Source organism: Chinchilla lanigera, unplaced genomic scaffold (genome assembly GCF_000276665.1).
Source record: "Chinchilla lanigera isolate Chin_1 unplaced genomic scaffold, ChiLan1.0 scaffold00021, whole genome shotgun sequence".
Classification (NCBI taxonomy): Eukaryota; Metazoa; Chordata; class Mammalia; order Rodentia; family Chinchillidae; genus Chinchilla; species Chinchilla lanigera.
Genome location: NW_004955422.1, coordinates 18,228,968 through 18,249,262, shown reverse-complemented (window position 1 = coordinate 18,249,262; position 20,295 = coordinate 18,228,968). Strand labels below are relative to the sequence as shown.

At 38.0% G+C, this 20,295-nt stretch overlaps 1 protein-coding gene across 2 annotated transcripts in view; it reads left to right on the top strand.

Annotated features, from left to right (window-relative positions):
* Kdm2a (lysine (K)-specific demethylase 2A) overlaps nt 1-20,295 on the top strand; it is a gene marked incomplete at its 5' end in the record, with an annotated part of 106,921 nt that overhangs the window by 58,901 nt on the left and 27,725 nt on the right. For both annotated transcript variants that reach the window (XM_005384357.2, XM_005384358.2), the window contains 5 exon segments: nt 7,967-8,145; nt 13,599-13,705; nt 14,106-14,199; nt 15,447-15,600; nt 17,051-17,166. In XM_005384357.2, coding sequence (XP_005384414.1) covers nt 7,967-8,145; nt 13,599-13,705; nt 14,106-14,199; nt 15,447-15,600; nt 17,051-17,166 — 650 coding nt within the window.

Genomic DNA, 20,295 nt, shown 5'->3' with positions numbered 1-20,295 from the left:
TTTGCCGCTGAGCTAAATCCCCAGCCCCTCTTTTTTCTTTTTAGACAGGTCTTCCTATGTAGTTCAGGCTGGTCTTGAGCTCACTTTGTAGGCCAGGCTGGTCTCGAACTCACAACGATCCTCCTGTGTCAGCCTCTCGAGTGCTGGGATTACGGGCATGTGCTACCACGCCCAGCTTCCGGGGTATTATAAAGGACCCTTTTTCTAGTCCTTTTCATTTTTCTACTTGGAAGCCAGACATTAAAGACTAGGTTGTTCAAAAGCAACTGCCTATGTGGGAAAAACTGGAAAGTGACCACACATGCCCAGGGAAAGGTGCAGGCTCAGAAAAGACATGAAAATATCTTATGTTTACACCTCAGGTTGCTCTATGGCACAGAGACAACCTACAGTAATTAAAAACAAACAAGGCCAGACATAATCCCAGCATCAAGAGGCTAAGGCAGGAGAATCACAGGGAGTTTCAGGCCAACCTGGGCTATGTAGTGAAACCCTGTACCCCAAAAAAAAAAAAAAAAAAAAAAAAGTCCTGGAAAGCAGTGGCAAATACATACCAAACCCTAGGAAAAGGGAAGAGTCTGATTCCAAGTGTTACCACATTACTATATTTAGATGTCCAATTTTCAACAGGGAAGTATGACCCATTTCAAAAGACAAAAGTAAATTAACAGAAACTGTCCCTGAAAAAGACCTGATTGCTAATCTAAGAAAGACTTTAGATATTTTTAGAACAACAAAAAAAGAAAGACTAGAAAAACTATTAAAGATACTCAAAGAATTAACGGAAGATATAGAAAATTCAGGAAAAAGGAATTTATGCGTTGTCAAAATTTATGATCAGTAAAGAGAGAAAACCTAAAAAGAAGCCAAAAAGAAATTTTGAAGCTGAGAAGTACATTAATTAAAAATTCACTAGGAGTATTCCAAGGCAGATACAGGTAGCTTTCCTGTCCCATGATTATTGGTCGTGATGTTACTACTGGCCTAAAGCAATGGAACAGATGATGTGGGATGAAACTTATGAAACTCTGAGCCAAAATAAATATTTTGTCCTTTAAATTTATTTTGGGGGGAGTGTTCTGCCACAGTGATAAAAAGCCTCTTTATATAGTCACCATTCTAACAATTTTTTTTTTATTAGTCTGTATTTGCAGTACATAGTAATTACATTCATCATGAGGACTTCTCACATATACATAACACATCTTAATCCTTTTTATGTCTCCTTCCTTTCCCTCTCTCCCCAGCTGCATTTTGTTGTTGCTGGTTTTGAAACAGTCTCAATATGTAGTTTAGGGTAGTCTGGCAACTCACTATGTAGTCCAGGTTGGCCTTGAATTTGCTGGGATCTTCCTGTCTCAGTCTCTCCTGAGCGCTGGGATCACAGATGTGTGCCACTGTGCCCATCTACTGTTGCATCCCCCCACACCTTCCCTTCTTTTCTTCCTATTATCTATTTTTTTTTCTAACAGTTTTTTTGTTTTGTTCAGTTTTGTTTGTTTGGTTTTTGGCTTTTTGAGACAAGGTCTTGCTGTGTAGTCCAGGCTGGTGTTGAACTCACTATGTAGCCCGGGCTGGCTCTGAATTCATGGCAATCCCACTTCTTCAGCCTCCGGAGTGCTGGGATTGCATGTGTGTGCCGCCACACCTGGTTTATACTACCAGTTTTTAAGAGATGATTAGTTCATGACAGCTCTGCTCACATGCCCCATTTATAAAAGGGGACAAGGCAAGTTCAGCTCCCTCTTCTCTTTTACCCTCTTTTTGGTTGTTTTTTGTTGGTTTGTTTTTTGGTTTTTTTCCGGTATCAGGAATCAAACTCAGGACCTTGGCTTGCTAGGCAGGTGCTGTGCCGCTGAGCTAAATCCCCAGCCCTGTCTTTTACCCTCTTGCCTCCTGTCATATAATGATGCAGCAAAATGGCAGCACCTTGATATTGGACTTCCCATTCTCCCCATTCTGTGTATGTATGTGTGTCACACACACATATATGTATGTATATAGTAAAGGTTAGAGCAGAGATAAATGAAGTAAAAGTACAGAAAAACTGATAGAAATTGAAACCAAAAGTTGGTGGTCCTCTTTCTTCCCACTCGAAATTCACTTTAGGGTATCACAAATGCTAAGGAAGTGCTCAACCACTGAACTGTATCCTCCCCATTTTTTTAAAAAAAAACTTTGTTTTGAGGCAGGGTCTCACTAAGTTGCACAGGCTGGGTTTGAACTTACCTTATCCTCCTGGTTCAGCCTCCTCTGAGTATTAAGCAGTTCAAATTATAAGTGTCTACCACCACAGCTGGCAAAAATTTGGTTCTTTGAAAAGATTAACAAAATTGACAAACCTTTAGCTATTTGGACCAGTGAGGGGTGGGGGATTACCAAAATCAGAAATGAAAAGACACTACCACCAATTCTAAAGAAATAAAAAGAAAACAAAATGAAAAAGTTTTTAAAAGAGAAAAAATAAAAAAGACTTTGAGAGTACCATTCACAGTTGTTTACCAGTAAACTAATGTAAATGAAGTTGACAAATTCTTAGAAAACAGAAAACATATCAAGACTAAGTCACAAAGGAAAAAAAAATCTGAATAAATGTATAAGTAGTAGTCAGATTAAACCAGTATTCAGAATTTTCCCAACAAAGAAAAACCTGGGCCTGACTACTCTGGTGAATTCTACTGAACATTTGTGCCAGTCCTTCTCAAACTTTCCCAAAGAATTAAAGGGGAAATACTTGTAAACTCATTCTGTAAAGATATCATTACCTTGATACCAAAGCCAGAGAAAAATAGTACAAGAAAACCACAGGCCAAAGTCTGTCATGATGCAAAAATGATGCAAAAATCTGATGCAAAAATCATGATGCAAAAATCCCCCTATAAATTCAATTCAGCAACATATTAAAAGAATTATATACCCTGACCAGTTGGAATTTATTTGTGGAAAGCAAGGATAGTTCAACAATAATGAAAATTAATCAGTGTAATAGCACCACATTAACAGAAGTAGGGCACATGATCATCTTAGTTGCTTCAGAAAAGGCTTTTGAGAATATGCAATTTTTTATTAAAAAGAAAAGCTCACCAGGCGTGGTGGTGCACACCTGTAATCCTAGCACTCAGGAGGCTGAGGCAGGAGGATCGTTGCACATTCAAGGTCAGCCTGGACTACAAAGTGAGTTCAAGACCAGCCTGAACTCCATAGTGAGATCCTGTCTCAAAAAGACAAAAAACACAAACAGAAAAAAAAAAAAACTTAACAGACTAGAAATAGAAGGAAACTTCCCCACAATTAAAACCAGTATATGAAAAATCTACAGCAAACATACTGAGTGGTAAGAGATCAGAAACCTTTTCCTTTCTGATGAAACATAGGGATGTGTACTTTTGCTACTTCTGTTCAACACAGTACCAGTAAAGGGGAGTTCTAACCTGAGCAGTTAGGCAGGAAAAGAAACAAGAGGCATTAAAATTAGAAAAGAAGAAGGAAAATTATTTCTATTCCCAGATAAAATTACTTCATACCTAGAAAATGCCAAAGATCCCACCAAAAAAAACTTAAAGAAGAAATAAATTCTGTAAAGTGGTGGTATACAAAGAATATACCAGTTGCATTTGTGTACACAACAACAAATTACCTGAAATGGAAATTATACCATATATGAGCATTTACTTCCTGGCTTTCTATTAGCCTGGAAATAAATGCTCATGTATGGCCAAATGATTCTAAACAAAGGTACCAAAGCCATTCAGTGGAAGGGAAGGACAGTCTTTCCAAATGATACTGATAAACTAGATATTTAAGTGCCAAAAAATGAAGTTGGACTTCTACCTAGCATATGCAAAAAGTAACTAAAAATGTATTAAAGACCTAAATGTGAGACTTTAAAAACTATAAAACTCTTGGAAGAAAATAGGACAGAGGCCTCATGCTATTGGTTTTGGCAGTGAATTCTTGGATAAAACATCAGATAAACTGGTGGCTGGGCATGGTAGTACACATCTGTAGACCCAGCATTTGGAAGGTGGAGGCAGAAGGATTTGCTATGAGTTCAGAGTCACCCTGAGCTTCATAATGAGACTCTTTCTCAAAAAAAAAAAGAGAGAGATAAAAAGGCAATGAAAAAGTTGAACCTAGGGCTGGGGATTTAGCTCAGCGGCACAGCGCCTGCCTGGCAAGTGCAAGGTCATGAGTTCAATTCCTGGTACCGGAAGAAAAACAAAAAAAAAAAACAACTAAAAAATCAGACATTTATACATGAAGACATTGTTAACAGTAAAAACAACTTATAGGAGAAAATATGCAAATAATGTATCTAATAAGGGATTCATTTCTAGATTATATTGAGAGCTAGGACTCAACAATTTTAAAAAAAACTCAAAAATGAGCAAGGAAATGAACAGATGTTTCTCCAAAGAAGATTCACAAGTGACCAATAAGCATATGGAAGGATGTTTAACATTACTGATCATTAGGGAAATGCAAATTAAACTGCTGTTCAGTGAAGGACTGAAGTGTAACTCAGTGGTAGAATGCTGCTTAGCATCCACAAAGCCCTGAGTTCAATCCATAACAAAATGTGCAGTGTGGTACCACATTGCTTCAGTCAGAATGGGTGCTATCAAAAAAAGGCCCAGGAAATTAACAAGTATTGGTGAGGATTTGGAGCAATTGAAACCCTTGGGCATTGTTGATAGGAATGTAAAATCATACAGCCACTGTGGAAAACAGTATAATTGTTCCACACACAAAAAAACCCATATAATCCAGTAGGCCTTTTTTTTTTAAGACAGGGTCTCGCTATGTAGTTCAGGCTGGCCTTGAGCTCACTAAGTAGTCCAGGCTGGCCTTGAACTGGTGGCAGTCCTTCCACCTCTGCCTCCCTAGTGCTGGGATTATAGGCATGTGCCAACACACCTGGCTGTGTTCAGACTTTTGAAGTACAGATTTTCTTTTGTTTCTTGGCTAACTAGTGATTGTCAAAATGCAGTGAATAAAATACTACAATAATCCATTATCAGTACATGAACTTTTGCTAATACATTTCTATTCACCCTAAAGTAGAATGTTACTTTTCCCATGTCTGTTTACGTCTCAAAAGAAAATTATCATGTAAACTTACATGACATGTTGGTTGTGAGTATGGACCCTGGAGCAAAACCACTTGGGTTCAAATGCCAGCTCCACTAATTATTACCCTTGTAACCTTGGACAAGTTACTAAAATGTGATGTGTTTGTAACAGTGTCTGGCAAATAATGTTTTCACTAACTATTAGCTATTACTATGATTATCATCTTTAAAAGCTCTGGCATACACAGAGTTCTTTCTCTGGTGGCATTGGAAAGAGAAACTTTGCTTTTGTTTTGTACTACATTCTTGAAATAAAGCATTCATTTTTATGCTTAATTTTTTAAATTGTAGTTAAATATATATAACAAAGCTTATCATTATAACCACACTTTTTAAAGTATGTTGTTTAGTGGCCTTTAGTGTATTCACAGTCTGCAGCCATCACCGCTATCTGCTTTCCGAGCTTTCTCATCATGCCACACCAAAACTCCATACCTATTAAACAGTCATTCTGTCTTCTTCTTACTTTCTGACAACTACTGATGTGCTTTACACTTCTGTGGATTTGTCTAGTTTGTGTATAACTTCTTTCACATAGCCTTTTGTTAAGGATTATCCATTCTGTTACTGAAAGCTCTTTTTTTTTTTTTTTTTTGGTACTGGGAATCAAACTCAGGACCTTGTCCTTGTACCACTGAACTATATCGCTGACCCGGATTATGTGTTCTGTAGTTTGTATTAGTACTTAATTCCATTTTGTAGCTATTTTATTATATGCGTTTGCCCACATTGTGTTTACTCATTTGGTGATAGACGTTTGAGCTACTTCTACCTTTTAACTACTACAAATAGAGCTGTTGTGAATATTCATTTATACACTTTCGTTTGAACACCTCTTCAGTTCTTTTGGATATATACCTAGAAATAGAATTATTGGATTATATGGTTATTCTTTGTTTAATTTATTGGAGAACTGCCAAACTTTTCCATATGGCTGTAATATTTGGCACTTTCACCAGCAATATGCAAGTGTTCCAGTTTTTCTCCATCCTTGACAGCACTTGTTACTTTCCATTTTTAAGATTATGGCCATGCTAGTTGAATATGAAGTGATTATCTCATAACAGCTTTGATTTGGCATTCACTTTTTCCCCCGTATCATTAAGAGTGAATTTATTTAGTTGATTGCCTTACATTTTCATTCATATTTTCAGTATACCTTCCCTATCTGCTTTAGTCGTACCATATTTTTGTTATCTCTTGTCCCTTACTAGACTGTTAGCTTTTTGAATGCAGGGGACTAGCCTTGAATACTTACTACCTGGTATAACCAGCCAGGCCACGTATATAGTAGGTATCTATTAGCAGCCCACATACATAGTAGTTATTTCCCCCCCTTTTTTTTTTTTTTTTGGTCTTTTTGAGACAGGGTTTCACTATGCAGCTCAGGTTGGCCTTCAACTCACTTTGTAGCCCAGTCTGGCTTTGAATTCGCAGGAAGCCTCCTGCCTTAGCCTCCCGAGTGCTGGGTTTATAGGCTGTGCCACCACACCCAGCCTTTCTTCTCCTTTTTTTTTTCTTTCTCCTTTTTATGATCATTTTTAAAAATAATTTTGCTGTGCTGCCTTGCCATAGCTTGTCTTATTTTATTGCCTCTGCTTGGAATTGTCCCTGTTCAATATTCTTTTATTTGAATTCTGTTTATCCTTCCATTTGTTTTCCTAAAGCCTTTTCTGATCAGTATGGTAAAAATACATAATTTTTCTTTTGTTTTTAACTACTATTTAATTCAGCACATACTTTATACTAACATTTTACTTCCTTGGCTAAGTCCTCACAGTGGGCCACAGAGTGACTTTAACTCTCAAAAGGTATTCAGATTGAGAGGTTATGTAATTTGCCCAAGTAGTACTGGTGCTGATGTTTAAACTTAGTTCTTTTTGGTTCCAGTACTGTTTTCTCTGCCTGATATATTCAGTTTAACTCTTGGGGCATGCTACATTTTGTTGTAGTTGTCATAGTTATGGAAAATTTCATGAAGACCTTTGTGTCTATCATGGTGTCTTTATCACAGTGAAAATATTTGTGGATGAATAATTATCAGGTATGGGAAAATTCTGTTACACTGAAGAATGGACAAATTCAGAATGATACCCACTGCAAGTGGGTTCTTTATTGAAACTGGAAGGGTAGATGAGGTCATTACTCTTTCTTTTTTTACTACTAGGAATTGAACTGAGGACCTTGCGCTTGCCAGGCAGGCGTTTATGCCACTCAGCTGTATCCCCAGCCCTGAGGTCATTATTCAGGCATGCATCAACATAGTATAACTCAGTAGGTTTGAGCATTGATTGGAATTAGATTGCCTGGGGTTTTGCCCTACTTTGTCTTACAAGTTACCTGGCATCCATTTTTTCATTTATGAAATGGACATTATCCCTTAGCGCCTACAATTACCAGGATTAAGTGAGATATTTAATAAACGATTCAAGCTGGGCATGGTGGCGCATCCCTATAATCCGAGCACTTGGGAGGCTGAGGCAGGAGGATTACAGTGAATTCGAGGCCAGCCTAGGTGACATGGTGAGCTCAAGGACAACTTGAACTACATAGGAAGACCCTGTTTCAAAAATTAAAGCAAAACCCCCAAAAGATTCAACACCTGACAGTGTAGTAAACATGCCATAGGGAAGTTATTTTAATCTTACCTGTTGTCTTTCCCATTCTTTGTGATTTCATTACGTTAATCATCTCAAGTGAGAGTTCTCTGTCTGCCATTGAATATCCTAAATAAGAAAGGATAGTTTGTTTCCTTTCACTTGTGTTTTATATTCTTAATATATTTAAGGGTCCTAGTGGCTCAGGAGAAATGATCAGTGCATGTTTCATGGCAGGGAGTCGTCGGATGGTGGACGTTATGGATGTGAATACACAGAAAGGCATTGAAATGACCATGGCACAGTGGACACGCTACTATGAGACTCCAGAGGAAGAGCGAGAGAAACTATATAATGTCATCAGCCTAGAGTTTAGCCACACCAGGCTGGAGAACATGGTACAGAGGCCTTCAACGGTTAGTTTGGTTATTTTCTCCATGTTGTTGTCAGTAGAAGTATTGTTTTTTTACTAGGAGAATTTACAGTTTTTTGCATATATTAAGATAAAACTAAATGAAGAAGACTAGGAGCTGGGGATTTAGCTCAACGGCACAGCACCTGCCTGGCAAGCACAAGGTTATGAGTTCGATTCCCAGTACCGGAAGAAAACCAAAAAAAAAAAAAAATAAGTGAAAAAGACTATTAGATAGAATTAACTTTTATATTTAGCAGGGTCTCCATTTTCCAAAGTAATTTTGTATAGGACAAGACAAGATCATTCTGATTTGCATCACCAATAAGTTCATTTAGGAACTTTGACCTTTGCCGTATGATAGAAAGAAATCCTAAAATTTGCTCATAATTATTGATGGGAAGTATACTTAAGAAATTTTTGTTCTATATAGGTTAACACTTGCTGAAAAGCTTAGGAGAAAACTGGTTTAGAGCCGGGTGAGCGTTTTTAAGAGATAGTTACTGCCAGGTTTGTTGGTGTATGCCTGTAATCACAGCACTCAGGAGGAAGAAACAGGAGGTTGTCAGGAGTTCGAGGCCAGCCTAAAGCTACATAATGAGGGCAAGGCTAACCTGAACTACGTAGCAAGACTCTGTTTCAAAAAAAGAAGAGACAGAGTGGGTGACTGGATCCTATTAGTAGTAATAGATTGGCAACCCATGTTAAAAGAGTTGTTAGTTTTTTATCTTTAGCTCTCCTGAAGGCAGATTTTTATTTAACTCATCTCTTGGCTCAAAATATTGGCTAGCTACACAATATTGAGAACATTTCTTTCCCTTAGGGGAATTTATTTCACTTTTGGAATGTACTTAATCATTTCTGGAGCTTTTCCTCTGTTTTCACTTATTTCTGACTTAGAGCTCATGGGAAGCCATGTATAGTGGCACACACTTGTAGTTTCAGCTACGTAGGAAAAAAGAAGCAGGAAGATCATTTGAGCCCAGGAGTTTGAGGCCAGTCTGGAGCTAGTCTGGACAGTGAGACCTTGTCTCAAAGACTAATAAAAACTCACTTGAGTCCAGTATTTTATCTAGTATAGCAGATCTTGAAATGTTCTAGTCATTTTATGAAAGTAAAAATCTCAATGTTTTAGCCTATCTACATTGAAATTAATTATACCCTTTGACTCCAAAATTGAAATGTGAAAAAAAATGTAGTTCAAAGTTGAAATGTGATAATGGTTTATGATATCCCTCTATATATATACACATGTTATTAATAAGTTGCATTCATTAGTATGTTGACACATATAGACAAAAGCAGGAAATATTCTCATTATTTCACTGTCATCCGAAGAAACAGTGTAAATTGTTCTCCTTGTTACTAAAGATATACAACTAAAAGCAAGATTTCTCATTAAGAGAAGCTTCTTTTGGCTAGGTGTGATGGTGCACGTCTGTAATCCCAGCCCTCAGGAGGCTAAGGTAGTAGGGTTGCTGTGAGTTTGAGGCAGACCTGGGTACAAACTGAGGTCGGGGCCAGCTTGAACTGCATAATGAGACCCTGTCTCAAAAAGACCAAAAAAAACCCTTTCTTTTCATACCAGAATGATAAAAATCCTTTCTGCATTCGTTGTCATTATTTCATCATATGAAAATATAGAGATGTAGTAGTTAAACTTTAATTTTTTTTCTCCTCCCACTACTAGGAATCAAAGCTAGGACTTTGTGCCTGCTAAAGAAACACTGTACCACTGAGCTACTTTCTGTCTGTCTACCTAGCCTTCTTTTTTGGTTTTGGTTTTGTTTTTTGAGACAGGGTCTCATTATATAGCCCAGCCTATTGTTGAAGTCAAGACAGTTACCCTACTTCAGGCTCCCGAGTACTGGGTTTATAGGCATGCACCATCATGCTCATCTTACCTAGCCTATTTAGTGGCCAGACACGGTCCACTGAATAACTGTAAGAGAGGGAATGAAAAAATTATAATAACATTGTTTATAAATGTATTTCTTTAATAGTTCTAGAATTTTAACTTAATATGATTGCTATAAATACAAAACTTGACCTGGGTCATATTTTGCCATTATTAAGATTTAGAATTATAACACTTCTAGAGGGCACAGGTCACGGTACACAGTATCTTTCAGGGACCTAAAACATGAATTTAAGGAATGAAATGACAAGCAGCTTATGACCTTGCTATATAAGGAATAATATGCTTTTTCTATTGATACATAGTATATCCCTTCATTTACTCTACTCTTTTCCAGTGTATCTCAATAATGCTCTTTTATTTTTATTTTTATTTTTATTTTTTGGTACCAGGAATTGAACTCAGGACCTTACACTTGCCAGGCAGGCGCTTCTGCCACTGAGCTATATCCCTGGCCCAATAATGCTCTTAAAAACCCATTTTGTTGAAGTCAAGTTGACATAAAGTGCGTGTCCATCTTAAATGTACTTTTCAATGAGTTTTGATAAACTAACTTATTCAAGAAAGTACTAGCACAGTCAGTATACAGAGCATTTCCTATGGTATCTCCTAAAGCCAGAGCTACATAAGCTTTTTTTCTTTTTTCTTTCTCTTTTTCTTTCTATGAACTGCTAGGGATCAAACCCAGGACCTTGAGTATACTAGGCAACCAGTCTTCTACTGAGCTACATCCCCAGCCCTACATAATCTCTTATTCCCTATGATCTTTACTATATGCAAAGTTTATTAGTTCATCAAATGCCTGCATACTAAGAACTGCACTAGTGGTGGAGGTACAGCAAGAAATAGGATCATTCTTGTCCTGTAAGCATGCTTTAGAGACTCTTGGGAAGAAAAGATGAGAAAATAGTTACTTATATAAACTATAATAATACAGTAAATGCTTTACAGAGTCTGGAGGTATAGTCCAGTGATAGAGCACTTACCTAGCATGCACAGGCTCTAGGTTTGATCCAAACACTGAAAAAAAAAAAAAACAGAAAGGGGGGCAAGTACAGAATATTGTGGGAGCACACAGGAAGAACCAACCTTACCTAAACTAGAAGAGAATTAGGGAAGCACTTGGGAGGAAGTCATCCCTAAGCTCATTGTAAAGGAAATAATAAGTAAAAGAGAGGAAGATGAGAATTGCAGGCAGAAGGAGTAACATGTAAAAGTAGCTATAGAAAGGTAAGGTGGGCAACTTTTAAATGCCCATTGTAAGAGCTAGCATAAGAAAATGTTCATTTGTTACTGTCATTCCAGTAGTAACTGAGGGTTATTTAAAAAGAAAATGGCAACAAATGGACTGTGAGGGTATAACTTAATGATAAGAGCCCTAGATGAAGCCCTGCCCCCTCCCGCAAAGCAACAAACACAATATATAGTATGCTTTTGGTGATGGGAAGATTAGTTAATTGAAGGCTATGAGTTATTTTTGCATACCATATGAATAAATCAAGTTCTAGATAACGGACATCTTTCCCGAATGATCCTACTTTTGGTATAGAACAGTTTGAAACTGGTGATTATCCTCACTAGAGACTCTGTTTTTTTGTTGTTTTTTGTTTTTTTTCGAGACAGGGTCTCACTATCTAGTTCAGGCTGGCCTTGAACTCACTGTGTAGCCCAGACTGGCCTCAAACTCAGTGATCCTCCTGCCTCAGCCTCCCAAATGTTGGGATTATAGATGTACACCACCACGCCCAGCTAAAGACTTACTCTCTTATGGATCCAGGTATTTAGCAAGGGCTATTCAAAGGCTAAGCATTAACTTAAAAGGAAAGTAAAAGCATGTGTCCATAAATTCTCTCTGTAGTCAAAAGATACTTAATAATACCAAATAAAGAATGGCAAATAACAGACTTGCTGCAGGTGAGTCTCAGAATAAACACTTGATTTTAAAAAAAAAGATAGTGAAACATTCCAACCTTTGCCCTCTCCATCCAGAGATGAGAATTTATAGTATACTGAACAAACACATAATGACAGTACAAGGAGGTGGGAGATGCTGGCCATTACATTTAAGAAACAAAAAATAGGTTTTGTTTGAAAAAAAGAAAGGTATCTGTAGGTTCTTGGTTGAAGCTGCTGAATCTTTACTATAGAGTTCTCATAGTTGCCCCTCATCTTGCTTGTTTTTTCCATGTCATTGATGAGCCTCTTTTAAATAGTCTCCTTCCAGCAACGTCTGGATTTTAACTGGACATCTGCCTCCTATCATTGTGTACAATTTTTGTTTGTCTAGGTAAACTGTAAGGTAAACAGGTGATCAAATATGTACTTGTTATAAAGCTTATCAGATATATAATTTTTCATAGTCATAAGTGAAATATTTGCGGTATCAGCACTGTGTTGAATCCACGGTGGTTTGATTCTCATGCTTTACCTACCTAGGGCTATTTCTTGGGATTGTATGCTTGAATGTAGGCAGTTCTCTAGAAAGTGTTAAAATAAGTTCATATTGTTTTCATATCTCATTTTTTTCAGCAAATATTATTTAAAATAGGCTCCAAAATTGTGATGACATTAGTTCAAGTATTTTAACAGAATTTTATTTTATTTATTTTTTTGTCTTTATGAGACAGGGTCTCACTATGCAGTTCCGGCTGGCCTTGAGCTCACTTTGTAGCCCAGGCTGGTCTCAAACTTGCAACAATCTTCCTGCCTCAGCCTCCTGAGTGCTGGGGTTACAGGCATGCACCACCATAATTTTATCTTAAGCATGTCCCTACGCGTTAATTACTTTAGCTTTCTATGGATGAGTTCTAGGGCCTCACATGAGTTTTTAAAATATGACAGACCTGGCAGTTTTGATTCCTAACCTACTAGTGTCTGTGGCATATTCCCCACACAAGGCTGCAAATCTATATTGGATTTCTTTTCTTACTTTTTCTTCCTTCCTTTCCTTCCTTCCCTCCTCTCCCCTCCCCTGTCCTCTCCTCCATTTCTTAACTTTAAATATCTTAGCTTTTCAAACAATGGTGTATCTTTCAGTGAGTTTACAGGTACCTTCCGGACAGCATCTTTTATGGGTCAAAAAAACAAAGCAAATTAGACCAGTATTGACGTAGCAGAGAATCTTGGTTGGCCACTCCTGTGTGTCATTTAATGACTCCATTTTGATGAGTCTGACTACTTTTTAAAGTAGTCAGATTAATGGAACTATTAGTCTATTCTGATTTAATACTTATGTCTAGAATGTTTACTTCATGACCCTAAGGTTCACCAATAGGTATTTCTAATTTACTTATAACAGCATTATCTTTTGGTGCATATTTAAAAGGATTCTGTTTTTCTTTCTGAGACAGAATCTTGCTATATAATTCAGACTAACCTTGAACTTGAAACAATCATCATGCCTCAACCTCCCAAGTGCTGGGATTACAGGTGTAGGAATTCTATTTTTCTTGACTTTAAAATTCTCTTTTTTAAAAAAAAAAAATTCTCTTTAATCCTAACCATTCCCTTAGAACTTAAATGTTTCCTCCTTTTTAAAGGTGGATTTCATTGACTGGGTAGACAACATGTGGCCAAGGCATTTGAAGGAAAGTCAGACTGAATCAACAAATGCCATCTTGGAAATGCAGTACCCTAAAGTGCAGAAGTAAGTGATTTACTTTGTTTTTTCTGTACGCTCTGGCGGAGCCAAAGTGATAGCAGGGAATAGTTCCTCCACTTTGGGATTTGCTGTGTACTAAGGTACTAAAAGAAAAAGAAAAGAAGAATAATTTAAATTCTTAGTAGATTTTACCGGTCCAAAAGAAGGAGAATGTATATTGGAGTACTACATACTATGTGTAGCACATGATCCATTGGTTAAAGAAAAAACTATATTCTCTGGCAATATGTTAACTTGAAATTGCAGCCCTTCCAGCGACTAGAAATGATTAGATGGAAGGAAGGTAGAAGGGGAGTACATAGGGGAGAATGTGGCATTTTAATGAGTAGGTCTTCTTTTTCCATCAGTATGCTAATGCTGCTTTTTTTCTTTTGGGGGGTGTCAGGTACTGTCTAATGAGTGTTCGAGGCTGCTATACTGACTTTCACGTGGACTTTGGTGGTACCTCTGTTTGGTATCATATCCACCAAGGGGGAAAGGTACGGTCATGTTGTGGTAAGAATTGGAATCTGAAGTTACTTAGTATTCCCTGAAATAAATCTGTTAGGAAATTGTACCAATTTGTATCTGGAGAGAATTGTAGATTTGAGTTGACCTTCATATCTAGTGTGCAGTAGGTATTTGAGTATTTATCTAGTCCATTATCACTACACCAAGATTGGCAGTGTAATAGGTAATATAAACAGTCTTGTTTCTAGTTTCCCCAAGTGAAGCCAAAAAGGTGATTTTAGGAGGAAAACAATTTCTGTACTTGTAAGTATAATAATGTAATAGAAGGGAGAACACATTTTAGATGGATTCACAGTGAAGTCAGCAAACTAAGATCCAAATCATAAAATCCAAATATGGAGGCATTGGTTAGAAATGTAGCCAAAGAAATGTTTAGGTCCTTTCTGAGGGTGTAAATAGATTTTGAAAGAACACCTTCACTCCTAAAGAATTCCATTTCAGCTTGTTAGAGTATTTCTGATTTCTGTGTGAGAATGGAAAAACAGAGGTTTATAATATCAGAGGTTTGTAGTTAGCCTCCCCCCCATTAGAAGTAAATTCATTTATGAGCAAAAGTAGAATTAGAATGAAAATAGATACTGCTTTTTTTTAAAAAAGTGTAAGTTACTGCTCTAGAACAATTATACCTCCAAATCTCATAGTCATTTTGTTTACTTTAGATCCACATAAGTGATACCTTAAGTTTTGTCCTCTTGGTCTTAGTTACTACCTTGGAACAAAGCAACCCTAGGCCAGTCTCTTGAAGATACTATCCTTAAATAGTTGTTACTTAGGTCTCTAAGGCCAGACAGCCACACATTTTTTTTTTTTTTTGGTTTTTTCTCCGGTACCAGGAACTGAACTCATGACCTTGCACTTGCCAGGCAGGCGCTTTGCCGCTGAGCTAAATCCCCAGTCCCCCAGCCACACATTTATAAAGAACTGCTTAGTTAATAAGCCAAATGCCCCTTTTCACTCTGAGTCCTGAATGGGTTTGGGTTCTGTAGTCATACTCCAGGGAAGTCCTGATGCTGTTTGGTTTGATGAAGTAAATGACAAGAAAGATCTGCTTCCTTGGATCCTCTTGAGTTTCCCAGATAGCCAAATTGTATAAAACGGGAGAACTGTTTGCCTATCTTCTACTTGGTAGTCTTTTAACTTGGTACCTGTTTCAGTTGAGGGAAACGACTGGGTCATGTCAATGGCTGTTAACAGACTAAAGTTTTTTAACTCACAGGTCTTCTGGCTCATCCCCCCTACAGCCCACAACCTGGAGCTGTACGAGAATTGGCTGCTGTCAGGGAAACAGGGAGACATCTTTCTGGGTGACCGGGTGTCAGATTGCCAACGCATTGAGCTCAAGCAGGGCTATACCTTCGTCATTCCCTCAGGTAAGCAAGATGGAGAAAGTGAGTTGTTCACCTTGGTCACTTGGTTTTCTTGAAAGAAAATGGATTACCTCCAAGTGTGGTTATGTTACTAAAGTGCACAACAAATAATGGTGCCCTTTCCTGTCATTATGGAGTAGATGCTAAGAAGGTATATTAAAAATAACTTGTAAAGACAGTGATTTAACATTAAGGGTATGTCAGAATTGCTACTGGAGGGCTGGGGATACAGTTCAGCAGCAAAGCGCCTGCCTGGCAAGTGCAAGGCCCTGAGTTTGCTTCCTAGTACAGATGGAGGAAGGGAGGGAGGGAGACAAGGAAGGTGGAAGGAAAGAAAGAAGGAAGGAAGGAAGAAAGGAAGGAAGGAAAGAAGAAGGGAAAGGAAAGGAAGGAAGGAAGAAGGAAGGAATTGCCACTGGAGGCTCTTTAGAAGACCCACACAGTTGAGCCCCACATTAGCCTCAGTAATTCAGAACCCCTTCAGAGATGACCTGATCTGCAGGTGGTCCCACTTCTGAATTACCTCATCTTGTAGGAATAGCTGCGAAGGCCAGAGTGCCACTAAATCAGCAGTATTCTTGATCAAATCATTACTTCTAAAATAAGTGCTTATAAAGGCACAGATTTTTGAAGTTACAGCCTTGTTTGAGAATTCTAAGTATTTACCTGCTAGATACTGCTTTGGTGAAATATTTTTCTTTTTTGAGATATTGGAGATTGACCCCAGGGCCTTAACACTGAGCTATGTGCTCAGCACTTTTTAAACATTTTATTTCAAGACAAGAGTCTTGCTAAGTCAGTAAGTTGCCCACCCTGAGTTTGAACTTGTGATTTTGCCTCAGCCTCCCACAGTGCTGGGATTACCTGGCTTAGTTATTAAAAATTTCTTGGACTGGGGATGTAGCTCAGTGATAGAGCATTTGTATAGCATGAGCAAGGCCCTGGGTTTGATTCCCAGCAGAATAGACAGACAGACACACACACACACACGCACGCACACACATACACTCTCTCTCTTTCTCATGATAGGTGTGATGGTCTATCGTATACCTACAGTCCTAGCTATTTAGGAGGCTGAGGTGGGAGGATCACTTGAGCACATGAGTTTGAAACCAGCCTGGGCAACGTAGCAAAATCTTGTCTCTAAAAACAAAAACTTACAGGCATTTTCTTATTTAATGCTCACCATCAACCAGGTAAAGTATAATTTATCCTGATTTTATAGAGGAAATTGAAGCTTTAAGGGCTTGGGCCAGACATATAGCTTAGTGGCACAAGAGGTCTTGAGTTCAATTCCCAGTAATCCCCACCCAAAAAAAGAGAGATTAAGTAACTTGACCAACCATGGAGAAACAGAATGAGAATGTGATCTTGGAGCTTTGTGCTGTTACTCTGAGAACGCCATACTACAATGTATGTTTTCATCTCCTACCTCCACTTCCTTTTCTTCCAGGCTGGATTCATGCTGTATATACTCCTACCGACACATTAGTGTTTGGAGGCAATTTTTTGCATAGCTTCAATATCCCCATGCAATTAAAGATATACAACATTGAAGATCGGACACGGGTAAGTAATTTTATAAAAGTTATAGGTGTAGAGGTTTATCCCATTTAGGAGAGATGTTACACGAGATTCATGGATAGTTTATCAAAACTTTACTTTTTCTTTGGCTTAAAATGTTATGTTCATGCCGGGCATGGTGGCGCATGCCTGTAATCCCAGCACTCAGGAGGCTGAAGCAGGAGGATCATTGTAAGTTTGAGACCAGCCTGGGCTACAAAGTGAGCTCAAGGCCAGCCTGAACTGCATAGCGAGACCCTGTCTCAAAAAGACAAAAAAAAAAGTTACATTCTCATATTGGGAATATGAAGAAAAATAAAAATTTTGGGAAAGTTAACTTACTTGGTTTTAGAGACATCAATTATTTGAAGTTCTTGATACCTTGAATTTTCGTAAGAACACAAATGGATGTCTAATAATCTCTCAAGCCATGCTTTTCATTTTTATGCTCATGGAATAATTTCGTGTGATTATTAACGCTCAAACCATTTTACTTTAATACTTAAGTGTGAATCCTGTTGGAACACTAGGTGTGGTGCCTGCCTAGAATACCAGCATTCAGGAGGCTGAGGCAGGCAGATTGCTGTGAGTTCAAGGTCAGCGTGAACTACTTAGGGAGACCGTGGCTCAAAACACACAAGGAAATGAACAAACAAACAAAACAATACATACACCGTCTTTCTCAGCCATGGTTCCATGAGAGAATTAGGTGCTACAGTTCTTATGTGTCTTAGTTTCTATTTTCCCTAGATGTTGCATAGCTGACTGGTACCATTCTAGATACATAGGAAAAAAATGTAATCATTATACCTCATGGGTACCAAACAAAAGACCTGGCAAACTTTCTTGGGGTGGAGGGGCAGGGACTTGCTGTATAGTTCAGGCTAGCCTAAACTCGCGATCCTCGTGCTTCAGCCTCCGAGTGATTACAGTGATTATAAGCATGTACCACCATGCCCGGCTTCACATTCCCTTTTTTGTGGCTCAATAGGACTGCTATATCCCGGGCCTAATTGTTTTGTTTCAGGGAAGAAAAGGAAAGTATATACTCAGTAGAATAAGTAAAATGAGCACCTTTCTCTTGTGAAAAATTCCCTGTAAATTGTTAAACTGGTAGAAGCTAATCTTGATATAATTGCTAAACTTTATTACAAAAATACCCCCCCCCCCCCCCGCCGTACTGAGAATCAAACTCAGGACCTTACCTTGCCAGGTAGGCACTGTGCTGCTGAGTATATCCCCGGCCCTAAATATCAGTTTTCAGTATCTAATCATATTTTTTAAAGTGTGGCTTAATTCTTTTATTTCAAATAAAGAATTTTTCTGTATTTCTGTAAAATTTCATTGACTTCTGTATATACTTGCTATAATCACAGTATACAATGAGTATTTTATAATTTATTATAATAAAAAACATACTGCTATTAATTCTATCCCCAAAAAATACTTCCTCTTACTTCAAACACACTTATTCCAGTATCCACACTTATTCCCATCCTATTTTCTGAAGCTGTTCTGGAAGTCCTCTTTTGTGAATGTCTTTACAAAGTGTGATCCAAAATATGGTGAATGCTACTGCTGAGTGCCATCCAACACAAAGGCAGGCTCATAAAAACATTACAGTGTGTCCTCATCGACCTTATTTACCAGATCCAGCACCATGCAACTTGTAGCTCTTCCCCAAAGTCAAAATGAGTAAACATTTTGAATGCAGGACATCAAAGCAGCCATAACAGTGCAACTAAAGACAGTCACAAAAAGGACTTCCAAAACTGCTTTAGAAAGAATGATGAGATAACTGTATTTGAAGAAAAGTGGGGAGTATTTTGAGGAATATTAATAGCAGTGTGTTTAACCACAATGCTTTATGAAAGAAATATAAAGCACGTTGTAAAAAAGTCAATGTTTTGGTTACTTTTATCTACTAGTGTAGAAACTTACTATTTAAACTTGAGTGTTGAAAAAATTATTCTCTTAAAACCTCATAAGTTTCATTTAATGAGGTTTGTTGTTTTTTTTTTCTAGTTTCAGTATGGGGTCTTGCCATGATACCCAGGCTGGCTTCAAATGCTTGAACACCTATAATCACAGCACACTTAAGAGGCCGAGGCAAGCTCAAGCCCAACCTAGGCAATTTAGTGAAATTCTTTCACAAAATGGTGGTGGGGATGGGGGATATACCTCAGAGTGAAGACCCTAGGCTTAATTTCCAGAACTAAGAAATACAAAAACAAAATAAACTTGGGCTCAAATGGTCATCCTCCCTTCTTCCTCAGGCACCAGAATAGCTGGTCCTAGGGATACATGCTGCTGTAATGAGTATTTTAAAAAGTCTTCAAATAAATTCCATCTCATTCTTACAAATTAGGTATGTACTGTGGTATTTGGTAGCATATATAAAATATATCATGAGCAAGTTAGGTGTATAGTATTATGGCTATTTGTAATACAATCTGATGAGTTCCAAGTAAAAAAAAACCTGTGAGATCAGGTTGCCCAGTCCAGCTCTGAAGTCCTGGGCTCATGTGATCCCACTGTCTCATCCTGCCCAGAAAATGTTAACACACTTTGAAGTCAGGCTAGTGGAGAAGCATTATATTTGATTTGGGGGACCAAATACATCTTAATTTTTACCTGCCACTCACCCTCCCCTTTACCAGAAATAAATTGATATGACTTTTAAGTAAGGGAAGAGAAATCTGTCTCCTATTTGTTAAAGTTGGTTTTTGTGTTTTTGTGATTTTTTTTTTTTTTTTTCTTGCCTTTTTGAGATAGGGTTTTGCTATGCAGTTCAAGCTGGCCTTGAACTCACTTTGTAGTCCAGGTGGGCCTTGAACTCCCACAGCAGCAATCCTCCCGAGTGCTGGAATTACAGGTGTGCACCACCACACCCAGCTTGTTAAAGCCATGTAAGAGACCCCAATTCAGGGTCTGGCTATTTTGGATTAGAAAGCTAATTAGGGGCCGGGAATATAGCTCAGCAGCACAAGCACCTGCCTGGCAAGTGCAAGGTCCTGAGTTTGATTCCCAGTACCAAAAAAAACTAATTAGGATTGACTATAAAAAGTACATGTCTTTCCTGCTCTGCAGTAAAAAGATCTTTTTCAAGTATGTTGTGTCCAGACCAGATGTGGT